At 41.0% G+C, this 13,052-nt stretch overlaps 1 protein-coding gene across 1 annotated transcript in view; it reads right to left on the bottom strand.

Annotated features, from left to right (window-relative positions):
- Nucleotides 1-11,147: 11,147 nt before the first annotated feature.
- Nucleotides 11,148-13,052, bottom strand: part of LOC309562435 (monocarboxylate transporter 2-like) — a 127,091-nt gene continuing 125,186 nt past the window's right edge. Inside the window, exon 5 of the mRNA XM_082266651.1 lies at nt 11,148-11,590. Within this exon, the coding sequence (XP_082122777.1) occupies nt 11,274-11,590 (317 nt within the window). The 3' untranslated portion in view covers nt 11,148-11,273. The remainder of the gene's footprint in view (nt 11,591-13,052) is intronic.

Raw genomic sequence — 13,052 nt, 5'->3', positions numbered from 1 at the left:
TGATAGTTATTTATTATATTATAATTTTTGATTTTGTGTTTCAAACTTTATCATACCCGAGATGTTATAAAGAAGAACGCACAGTAAAAAAAAATCATATGTAAATAGTTGGTTTGGGCTGCTCGTCCTTAAGAATTACATGCAAAATAATTGTACCACTTTCAGCACCTAAAAGCGGAAAGAATCATACCGCCAGGGAGGTTAAACTCTATGTATGTCTTCACATTGGTCTCTTGCGCTTCCATTGTGGTGTTAAAAATCCTGCTTAAAAGAGGGAAAACCCCAAAATAGTGGGATTTATTATAGCGCTTGCTGGTACTACTCAGGGAGGAGCAATTGCTTGTCTATACCCCGGATAGTGGAATTTAGGCAATCAAAGTGGTATAAATATATATATATATATATATATATATATATATATATATATAAATTTAATTATGTGTGTAGCACGTGGCTGTGTCACAGTATTATTCACAATTGATATCTCTGGCTATTATGGATGTACTTTGAGATGTTTTTATCATTTTTTGATACAAATAAACAGATTTTTATTCATCTACATCTTCAACTTGGAGTGCGGCTTTTTCTCCCTACACACACCTGGAAGGTAACTGCTGGGTCTTGTAGTCCCCTGCTGTCCGGGATCCTTCTCCTGGATAGCCTCGATCCTCAGGGTCCGGTTTAGGGAATAATAAAGTGCTCCAGATAGTGCAGTACCGTTAAAAAGTAGCCTTTATTAGGTATTGCTATTGCACAGTACAAAAAAGTTTAAAATTCAAGATTGCGCATGCTACAGATGGTGCCTGTGAGTGGAGAGCGGTAACTACCGGCTTGCGTTCCACCAGGCTCCCGGAGCGTACAGCGTGCGTTCCACCTGACGCGCGTTTCGTCAGAGCGTGTGACGTCTTCAGGTGGAACGCACGCTGCACGCTCCGGGAGCCTGGTGGAACGCAAGCCGGTAGTTACCGCTCTCCACTCACAGGCACCATCTGTAGCATGCGCAATCTTGAATTTTAAACTTTTTTGTACTGTGCAATAGCATTACCTAATAAAGGCTACTTTTTAACGGTACTGCACTATCTGGAGCACTTTATTATTCCCTAAACCGGACCCTGAGGATCGAGGCTATCCAGGAGAAGGATCCCGGACAGCAGGGGACTACAAGACCCAGCAGTTACCTTCCAGGTGTGTGTAGGGAGAAAAAGCCGCACTCCAAGTTGAAGATGTAGATGAATAAAAATCTGTTTATTTGTATCAAAAAATGATAAAAACATCTGAAAGTACATCCATAATAGCCAGAGACACGGGGGGGGGTGCACAGCGGTTGACGCGTTTCACGGAAAACGTCCGCTTAGTCGTAACCAGGTTATTATCATTTTTTGATACAAATAAACAGATTTTTATTCATCTTCATCTTCAACTTGGAGTGCGGCTTTTTCTCCCTACACACATCTATTGTCTGGATTGCGGATCCTTGCCTGCACCTGTTCTTTGATGTTTTTGGGATTACTGCATCACTGGAGCGGTTTTCTTAGCCCTTGATCTGTGACTGAGTTACCTTCCAGGCCCTGGAGGCCATAAAGCCCTAAAGGTCTTTTTACCATACGGTATTTAAGACCCACTACATCTGGTGAGTGCATACCCCCCATTAATCCATAAAAGTCACGCCCAAGTACCAGCAGTTGGACTACTGGAGGACTCACCACTAAGCACCTGCACTTTACCTTACCTGGCACTGAAGTTTTCTATTCATGCACCACAGTCACCTATGAACTGTTTATTTGGACATTCCTTGGCACAATTTTTGGCACTAATATGCACTTTATGACACACTAGGCTTTTATTGTGAATCCTTTATTGTGAATCATTTTACCGTGAATATTTTTTTGTGTGACCTATTTATAAAATATCAATTGTGAATAATACTGTGACACACATAATTTAATTATATATATATATATATATATATATATATATATATATATATATTTATACCACTTTGATTGCCTAAATTCCACTATCCGGGGTATAGACAAGCAATTGTCCATCCCTGAGTAGTACCAGCAAGCACTATAACAAATCCCACTATTTTGGGGTTTTCCCTCTTTTAATTACTATCTATCCTATAGCAGCTGCTATCACCACTCCTCCACCCACTTTTTTACCCAACCCCCCCCCCCCCCTAAAATAGGACCACCATAGGCGCGAGGGATATAAACCAACTTGGAGTATATAATTTACCAAAAATCCTGCTTGCTGCATTTTTGGTCAGTTAAAAATCCGCACCGAAAACTGCCCCCCCCCCCCCCAGTTGAAATGCATTGGAAAACGCAGCCAGAATGCATCAATAACTCACCTGCGTCTTTGATGCAGTTTTTGAGTCACATGATCTATGAAAAACACACTATAAGTACAGTCAAAATCGCATGCATTTTTGGTGCCATAATCAGCACCTTTTTCTTTATTGCCAAAATGCCATTTTCGCCTGATATGTTTCGGCCACCAAAATTTCGGTGCATCTCTAAAATTTTTAGTTCTCACAGTACAGCTCCTGAAAAGGCCTTTATCTGCTTTTCTCTCCAGAAGCACTGTGCCATCTTTGTTTAGGTATTATACAGGGCCAACATCTACTTTCTAGAATGAGATGCCGGCTCATTTAAATCCTGGTGCCTGTAGCAGACTGATGACATCATCTCAGCCTAGGCAAAGTCACTGGACTGGAGGTCAAGGACTGCTTTCTAATGATAAAAGGAATGTAAATTGTATATTGTGACATGTCAGGAATTTATTCATAAACACTTGTTACTGAAAGGTCCCAGCTTCCATGGCCAATTCCCTCTTAACCCCTTATGACAATTAAAAGTAAAATGCCTACATAATATAGAATTCAGCTCTTCATTCTACCACTCACTAAGTGCCTTTGGTGTTCACATCTGTTTTCTGGATTTCTTGGAGAAACAGTTCACTGATAACATTATCCTTCACCTGATAGCAATCAGCTCCATTAGTTACTTCTTTAGAATGGCCCAAGCCAAGGGATAGCAATAGAAAAATGTAACTTTAGTAATAAAATGTAAATAGTTTTATTCTGAGCAATTCAATATTTTACATCTTTTATTTGCTTCCAACATATACAACAAAAGGTAGAGGTAGATTTTGCACTTTTGTACTGTTTGGAGGAAACATGGTATAAATTCTACTTAAAAAAAGACTAAGGCTGGTCATAGATAGTGAATATGTATCCACTATATATATATATATATATATATATATATATATATATATATATAATATATAGTGTTATTGTATTTTGACAGCAAGGACTGCTTTGCTGTCAAAATAAACGGATCAGCGCTGAAGTCGAATAACTGAAGCTGCTGATCAGCTAAAAATGTATCAACATCCTGTTTGGCAAAAGTCAATCTTAAGCCCCGTACACACGTAGCGATTGTCGGCCGTAAATATTCGGCCGCCGAATGATCGGCCGATTGTCGGCTTGTTAGTATGATGCTTCCGACAGCCGACAGCGCATTTTCGGCCGAACAGAATCTGTCCTGCAGGCATTAAAATTTTTTGTACGCCGACACCAGAACGGCCAATTGTTCACCAGTCAGTACAGAATTCGGCCGACAATCAGCGGATTTGCAAGACTGGGCATGCTCAGAGAAGAAAAAACACACGGAAAGTTAACCATCACATGACATCACTTCTGCAGTCGGCTGTTGTTGGCCGACAAAATTCGTGTGCAGTCTTTTGCACTTTTCAGCGGACAGGACAGCCCTGGACAAAAGACGGCCGATCGTTCGGCCGACGAACGGTACGTGTGTACGGGGCTTTAGAGGAACTTCTGTTGAGAAGAAACATGTGAAATGGCTGAACTTTGATCCACCCATGGATAGCCTAACAGCATGCATCTCTCCTTGTATTGTCTGAACTTCATGATTTCCTGCACTCTGCACATCACATCCGTAAACTTAAAGATGAATCCCAGGTATGGATATTTTTACATTGCTATATTGGTCCATATGCCATACCTGTAGGATCCCTGTGCAAACTGGAGATCACTGTAGGTGGCACCGCTAGTCTAGTGATCTTCATTAGCTTCCACGTCCCGTAGTGAACAGCTGCCCTGCTGCACAGGAGGTTGGCCACTTAGTGCAGGTGAGAATGCTTTGCATTTTTTCAGTTGATTCAAAGTGTTCTCTGATTGGACAAGGTGGAGATTATGATGTCACTGCCCGACCTTTTCACCTCGTCCAATCAGAGAACGCTTTGCATGCATTGAGAAAATGCAAAGCGTTCTCTGAATGGCTCCTCTCCTGAGAGGTCAGCCTTCTGTGTGTACAATGTTGCAGGGCAGCCGCTCACTACAGGGCCCAGACGAAAGTGAAGGGTACTAGAGTAGCAGTGCATAGTATAGTAATTACCAGCTTTCATAGGATTCCCACATGTATGACACATACATAGTTACCTTTTTCTCGCCTGACAGGCTGTTTAAATTTTGCCACGACCATGAAGCACAGCTGTGAGCAGCTCTAAGTTAGTATTCAAGAGGGTGGCTCAACTGCCTAATTTTACTGCCCCCCCCCTTCACCCCGGCTGCACGTGTGAATGAAGCCTTACAACGCTCACCTAAGGCCACGGTTTGAACAAGCCCTTGAAGTGACAGTCTTTCCATCAAAGCAAAACTATCAGTGGGGGTGTCTTTACAAATGTGTTCCAAAAACTTGCTGTACACACTGCTATTATATAGGCCACCACCTAAAGATGCTAAGCGGGGGTCTTCAAGAATACAAAGTCAAAATGCAGATCCCCATCTGTGACTCCTACTCCTAGATTACTGTCTTTATTATGGTGTCACCTACTCAATAAAATAATGTAAATGTGCTGCAAATGTAAATAAACACATTTATTTTTGAGCACAGAATTCTTGAACAAAGTGTCATTCTCACTCTCTCTTCATGCAAATTACCATAAATAATAAAATTGCCTTTGGCTGAGGTCAGTGGTTCAAATTCACAGTTACATCTCCTAGTAAAATGTTTTGTCCAACATGTATATAGAGTGATCTCTACTAACTAGTTATTAAAACATAAATTACTGCAATGACAACTGGTCGTTAAAGAATGGAATGACACCTCTAACCAGAAGAGATTAATAATTATTGATGGACACTTGTAGGTTGTTATCACCTGCAGGTTTCTTAAAGTGCAATTCCACTTAAAAATCTATCAAAATGTGCATATGATTAGTATGCTAAATAAAATGAACTTTTATATTATGCATTTTCTCAATTGCTGATTGTCTAGATTAGAAATGGCAGTCTAAGCTAGACAATCAGCAATCTCCTGTTCTTTGTTGACAACGGTCTGTCTCTTGAGCTGAATGTGGCAGCTCATGGGCACTTCCTTAAACCGTTGTTGGTCTGTGTAAAAAATCCATCAGAAATCGAAATAGCCCCACCCCCATTACGCTACAGTCCCTGATTTCCTCCTAGTCTCGGTTTGCCTCCGGGGAGCGATGGATTGCTTCCATAGAAATAAAATTTCCAGTTATGACAAGAATAAGGAGGACACGTCCAGCAGCCAAACTGGAAAAATAAAGCCTAAAACGTTAAGATCACGTGACAGGTGGACTATTTAATAAAAAAAAAAAAAAATTAAATGAAAGGTAGAAAAAAAGCATTTTTTAAAAAATAGAGATGTGCTAATATTGTGGTTTATCATTTTTTGGGGGGTAAATATCGTTTGGGGGCCTTTCCATCCACTTTAAAGCCCAACTCTGGGCAACTCGAAAATGCTGTCTTGCAGTGGGGCTGCTCCTGTGCTGCAAGGGATTAGCTGCTTATTTAGGTCTCTAGGGGGCATGAAAAAGAAGGTTTACCAACCTGATCCTCCACTCCTCTGCATTGCTAGATTCGCCCTTGCAGCGCCTTCTCCCTCATGCTCCAGCAGTCTAAGGTCCTGATGTCATCAAGACCAATGGTGCCAAAGGACAGTCCACCGTGGGAGCATGGGAGGCGCGCCATCTGCCAGGGGAGCAGAGGATCAGATAAGTAAAAAAGCTTTTACTCTCCCCTAGTATAAATGAAAACTTAATCCTTGAAATGCGGAGTAACCCCACTGCAAGAGAGATTTTTCAAATTTCCCAGAGTTGGGCTTTTAGACCAAACACCAAAGTAGTAAAAATCCCAAATCCTTTTTTTTTTTTTTAAATGTTAAAACACCATGTCCATGTAAAATTAGAAATGCAGCTCTTACTATAATATTCATCTCCCCTACAGACTTTTTCAGACCTTTTTTCATGATATGTGATGCCCACTGTCACCCAACCCACTTCCTGTGTGCCCATGGTGTAAAGGACAACCCGTCTCCTTTATAGTCCACAATCAGATGGGCGAGAGTACAATGATTTCAAAGAAAAATGGTCATGGAATACTCAAACAACTGTAAGGTACAACCCCTGGAAAAAAGTATAGAATTACCCCTCTTGGAAAATGTTCATGTTTAATTGTGTAGAAAAAAATCTAATCACAGACATGCCCCACAACTATTTTCATTTAACATTTTAACCATTCAATTCAAGCTGTTATAAAAGTCAGAGGTGGTGCAACAAAGTACTTGTGGCGTACTGTAGTGTTTTTTTTTTTTTTTTAATGATTCCATAATATTTTCCTCAGAATTCAGTGATTTCATATTTTTTTTCCTCTGCTTGATCTGCAAAAACAGCTGCAATTGACTACAGTTTTCTTTCTTTTACATTTTTTTTAAGTGTTTTTTTAAAGCCAGACTGTTGGAATGTTAAATGAAAATAGTTTTGAAGGATGTTTGTGATTAGTTTTTTTTCTATACAATTAAACAATTGAACGAACATTTTCCAAGAATAGTGATTCCTTACTTTTTGCCGGGGGTTGTAGTAAATATGAGCAATAATAAATAAAATCTTAGATTTTGATTTTTTTTTTTCTTTAAATTTTGTTTTAGGCACCCCTGAGTCCCCCACGGAAATACATTTCTGCTACAACATGGCTATAAAAAGGGTCTCTCTCTCTCTTTTTCCTCTTTCATCCAGATTCTTTAATAATTTCTGTCGAGCAGTGTGTTTTTAAAATGGAAATATATTGATTATCAAAAAAATGACAACACCTAAATAAATTAAAATCATGTATTGAATATTTCACATATCTGTCTTTAAAATATAATATTATATTATATATAGTCACCTTTTCTATTACATATATCACAATAATTTTAGAAAATGTTTTTCCTATTCCTACCTGGTTCTGTTCTGAAAATATAGCTCCCTTTTCATATGGGCTACTAACATCTTTTAACTTTTTTTCATTTATTTTTTTTAATTTTCTGATTCTTCCACTAGTGGTAAGACTTCACACACACAGACATACTGGCTTGTTCAGTGAGGCAATTAACAAAGTGCAAACTTTAGTAATTCAGTGTAACCAATCAGAGTCTTGTTGGTTACTAATTAGACTGTAGCACAATTAAAGCCCTCGTTTAAGTTTAAATCATTTATATGTATCAAAACAAAAGGTGTGCAGTGCAATACAGTTTATTTCCTCAAGCAAGCAGCCATAGGCCCCTTTCATGCGAATGATCCGATCCGCATGTCAGTTTTTTAGGCGCACCTGATTCGATCCTCCATGCCTCCCTGTGGGGCAGCGGATGTCAGCGGAGACATCTCCGCTGACACCCGCTTCTATCCGATTCCGATCCTGTCTGTGAAATCCGGACGGATGTAAACCCTATTTTCCAATCGTCCAGCAGATCGGATGGGATCGGATGAGAAAGGACAGACGGTCCGTTCTCTTCCGATTCCCTCATAGAGGACAGCGGGGATCTGACAGCTCCATCTCTGCACACAGAGTGGAGATGGAGCTGTCATCCGCCTGCTCAGCGGGGATCAGTGGATCGATCCCCCGCTAAGCAGAACGGAGTTCACCGGCGGAGGCGGACAGTGTGAAAGGAGCCATAGTCTGAGAATAAAGGCCAATTTCCTGCTGGCATGGTGCAGAAAAGGACACTTGCTATCTGTGTGGAAGCAGTAGTCTCTCTGCAGAAATCTGACTTGCCCCCTGTTGAGTCAGAGCTATTGCAAATGCACATGCTCCCTGCAAATTGGAGAGCCCTAGATTTATTTAAGCATGGGAAGGGGTGTTGGACTTCAGCAAAGAGACGACTGCTTCCACATAGAGAGCAAGGGCCCTTTGCAGCATGCTGGAAGGGGACAGGCTTTCCAACTCAGGCTTTGGCTCTTTTTTAAAGAAAACAAATTGTTTTGATGTTGTACCTGGAATGTAGCAGCTTAAAACTGAAGGTTAAATTGGGTTTTAAATTGAATTTGTTACTATGAGTCTCCTTTCATTGCAAAATGTAATCTCTCTTTGTAGGGCTCGGCAACCCCCGCCACACATGCCAGAGGTGGCACACAGCTGAGATTTTGATGTCACGCAAAGGGATTTCTGGGAGACCTATCTCCCACATAAAAATCCCAGGGTTCTACCAAAAACTCAGACTCTTTGAAATCCCCAACCACATCACTTCCGGTGACTCTACAGCAGGAATAATTGGAGATTTCGACCACTTGGTGTTTCCACAGAACAGTGGGCAGCGTATATATACTCCGGGACATGCTATAATGAATGGACATTTCTAGTCCGCCAGACTCATTATAGCGTGTACCAGAGTGTATAGGCTGCCGGTGTTCTGTGAAAACACCAAGTGGTCGAAATCTCCAATAATTCCTGCTGTAGAGTCACCGGAAGTGAAATGGCTGGAGATTTGGGCAAGTTGGAGTTTTCCGGAGAACAGAGGCCGGTGGCTGCGGCTTTATTCACAGAAAGCAGCGAGGATTGTTCTGACCGGCCTCAGTATCTGCTTGCTTTAATCAGCTCCCGCCCACCTACATAGAAAACAGCACGGATGGATTGGTTCCCACTGACCACAGTTCCCGCTCACCTGCTTAGCTCCCGCCCACCTACAGAGATAGCAGCACGGATGTTTTGGTTCCCACTGGCCACAGTTCCCACTTATCTACAGAGAAAGCGACACGGATGTTTTGGTTCCAGTTGGCCACAGTTCTTGCCCACCCACTTAGCTCCCGCCCACCTAAATAGAAGGCAGCATGTATGGTTGCCACCTGCCTCTGTTCCTGCCTGTCCACTTGAGCTCCCGTCCACCTCACTCTTTGCCCGCATTGATCCTGAAGCTGGAGTCTGACATCCCTGCCTGCCCCCTGTAGTACTCTGCTTTGGACATGTAATTACGGGACTGCAGCAGTTTTGTAGCCTGAGCCTTCCTTGTCAGCGTGCCTGCTCACACCCTGAAGGCCATTCCTCTTTCCCAGGAACAGCAATAAAGAGGACCTATAGTGGCTGCTTTATATCAAATCTTTATGTGAACAGCTATTGTGAAATTCTACTTTAGAACCAACAGAAGTTCCAAAGTGGTAGTTATCAAACCCTGTTTTTAAAGTAGTACTAAAGTTGTAGGTACCAAACCCTGTTCTAAAGTAGTAGTTCCCAATAGCAGGAACCACTACTTTAGAACAGGGTTTGATAACTACTACTTTAGAACTGCTATTGCTAAATAGTACTTTTAGAAAACACAGACTAAATGTCAGTTCACACCAGAATGCGGTGCCGGAAAGATGTGTCCCATGCGTAATTCCTGCACTGCATTCAAACGCGCTGCAGTCTGCATCTGTGCCAGTGTATTGTTGATTACACCCCAATCGCAGATTGCAAATGTAGTGTAATTGCAGGTACACCAAATTGCATGGTACTGCAGTACCATGTGGTTTTGGTGCAGTGCATTCTTGCACAGTCTGGTGCCCTACTGTGCGTTCTGGTGCATTTTGCAACCGATTCAAATGAATGGACTGTCAAAACACACTGCAGGGGAACACATAAGAATCACACTGGAACCCATGCATTCCTGTGAAATCCTGTTAGAGCCAGTCCTAAATTAATATAGAAATCCTAACAACCTGTCCAGTGGGAACATTATGGCTCATTTTTCACACACACACAAAAAAAAAAATGTTGTTTTAAAAAATACATAAGTGCAGTAACTTAGCCCAATTATTAAGTACAAGAAGTGGGTATGGCTGATAAGTGCAAAATTAATTTCTAATTACAAGCCGGCTACCACAGAGATCACAGTATTTCCAGGTGCTGTGGGGATAAAAACAGCAGCTGCAACAGTGATATCCACACCCACTACCATCAAACTGGGCTGGCCAATGTGAATACAAGGTGTTCTGTGAATGGAGAGCAGATGCGATGGGGTTGCAACATGATCTCTCTTCCTTCATTCACAGAACACATTGTATCCTGTCAAAAAAGTATAAGGCCTGTTGTGAGTGGGCAAGGAGATAGGAGGGGCAGGGATGCTACTGTCGCAGCTGCTGCTTTTATCCCACAGCACCTAAAAATATAGCCCTCTTTGTAGTAGCCGGCTTTTAGCTAGGTATGCATTTTGCATATGGCCGCAGCCATACACATATCTTGTACTTATTATTGGGCTAAGTTGCTGTACTTGTGCATTTTTGAAAATAACATTTTCAAAACCTGAGTTGTGATGGTGCAGAAACTGGGGCTCACATAAGATCTGAAGGTGCAGGATTTGGGCTGATCAGAGGTGTGAAGGTAAAGGAATTGGGGCTGACCTGAGATGTGATGGTGCAGAAACTGGGGCTCACATAAGATCTGAAGGTGCAGGATTTGGGCTGATCAGAGGTGTGAAGGTGAAAAGAATTGGTGATGCAATATGCATTTGGATCTACTTATATGTGTGAGCAAATATTCTCACATATGAAAGGAATATTGAACCAATATTGCACTCTGATCGCCATTTCCTTTACCACTTATCATTGATCTTTGAAAGTTAAATATTAATTTCTTATTAATATTTAAGTAGTTTACACCATTTACTTTATACCAATTCTTTTTGTGATTGAGAGCATGAAGTTGTCATTTATTTTTATGTATCACTCTCAATTGCTTTGAAAATATTTTATGGCACACTATGCTCAAAAGGTTGCCTACTGCTGTTGTAGAGCCTTTATTAATAACCCCAATTCAGTATTTGATATAATTTTTTTTTCCCTCTGTCTTAATGTGGAGTCATTGCTTCTGGCCAAGCCCACTCCATGATGTCACACATTGGGTTGGGGCTTATATTACAGTACAAAACAGGCTGCCAGATGCAGCCCTATAAGTCACACAGGCACATCAACCCTATAAATTAGATTTTCTAAAGTTCTTCTAAGGTGTGGCCTGATCCATTGGCTTCATCTGATTTCTCTGCTTCTATTTTCGTGGCTGGAATTTCACTGCCGTTTTTTGGCTTTTCTTCAGTGGCAACTTGGTTGTAGTCGGCTTTTTTCTGTCCAACACTTTCCTTCAATTCTATCTCTTTATTCTGTTCATTTTGTTCCGCCTTAGCCTCCTTCCGGAGCATTCGATAATTGTAAAAGTTGCCGACATACAGGAAGATACCAGACAGCACTATGATGGTTCCGCACTCTAAAAACATATACTTAAAATCTCCAAAGATATCTACAACGGCACCTGCAAGGAAAATAATTTGACATTCAGATTAATTATTTTTGAAGGCATTATCTTCCTTTATATTGCACATACCCCTTATTTTTTTAGCTTTCTGTTCATTAGTAGCCATTGTGGTTTATTTATATAAAAAAAAAAAAAAATGCTGTGCATATGTCTCATGCATTCGCACATATGTCAAGAATAATTGCTGTAACATTTGTAATATACTTCGTTCCTATGATTGTCAGATCCATCTATTGGCCATGATGCATTTTTATCCTGAAATACCTTAAGGGCCCTTTCACACGGGCGCTCCGTATGACCGCAAATCATCCTATTTTTTTGCGGATGATTTGCGGACATAATGTAAGTGAATGGCATTGCGGATGTCAGCGGAATACCATCCGCTGACATCCGATTTTCTTCCTTTCAGTTCTGTTCCGTTTTTTGGAACGGAACAGAACCCTATTTTTGTTCCGTTCAAAAAACGGAAAGGAAGGAAAATCGGATGTCAGCGGTGTCATCCGCTGACATCCGCAATGCCCATAGACTTACATTATGTCCGCATATCATCCGCAAACAGATGGGATGATATGCAGGCATACGGAGCGGATGACACAAATGTCATCCGCTCCGTGAAAAAAAAAAAGTCCCGCAGCGAAGCTTTCACACGGAGCGGCCGTGTGAAAGAGCCCTAAGGGGGATAATACTGCATTGTGGCCAGTAGATGGAGCTGATGATAATTGAAAGTAAACATATTACACAAATTATGGTGATTATTTGTGTCAGCAAATTTTTATAAATATAATCTATATAGAGTCACTAACATTATAACATCAATAAAACTATACAGAAGCCCTTGAAGAAGAGGAAATCAGGGTTTCTGCCCACTATTGTTCTCCATTTTGTGGATATGTGCAATGGTAACTTGTGGTTTGATACAAGGTGGTGATGCAAGCAATGTAATCAGCAGTAAATACTGTGTAATTCTTTCAATGCTTGTTTGTTTAATCCATAAAACAGCAGTATAAAGTTAAAGGTAAAAAAAAGTAAGTTCCAGGCTTGATACAGAGATTTTATGGCTCAAAACAGTGTCACACCAAAGGGTTTTTGGCTTTGTGCTTCATACTGCTTCTTTATGGACTAAATTAAAAAATGATTAAGTCCTTAGAGCGGATCATCTTCCTAAGGCTCCATGCACACTGGGCTTAAAAAAATGACAGTTCTGGCAGAAAAAATACGCTCATATAGAGCATTTTTTGTACAGAGTTTAGACGAGTTTTGGAGACTTTTGCATTCTTTTCTGCCAGAAAGCTCCAATCAGAAACGCAAACTAGAACAGTTTCCTGCCTCTAATTATCCAAATGTGCGCGGACACATAGGATAGCGTTGAGCTGCTTTTACAGGCAGAAAAACTTCTGTAGAAGCAGCGATTTTTCAGCCAGTGTGCATGAAGCTTAACCACTTGCCGACCACCGCCCGA

This window comes from Pelophylax lessonae, assembly GCF_965119305.1.
Source record: "Pelophylax lessonae genome assembly, chromosome: 8".
In the NCBI taxonomy this organism is placed as follows: domain Eukaryota; kingdom Metazoa; phylum Chordata; class Amphibia; order Anura; family Ranidae; genus Pelophylax; species Pelophylax lessonae.
Note: the sequence above shows the minus strand (reverse complement) of the source record. Positions and strands in the feature narration are given on the sequence as shown.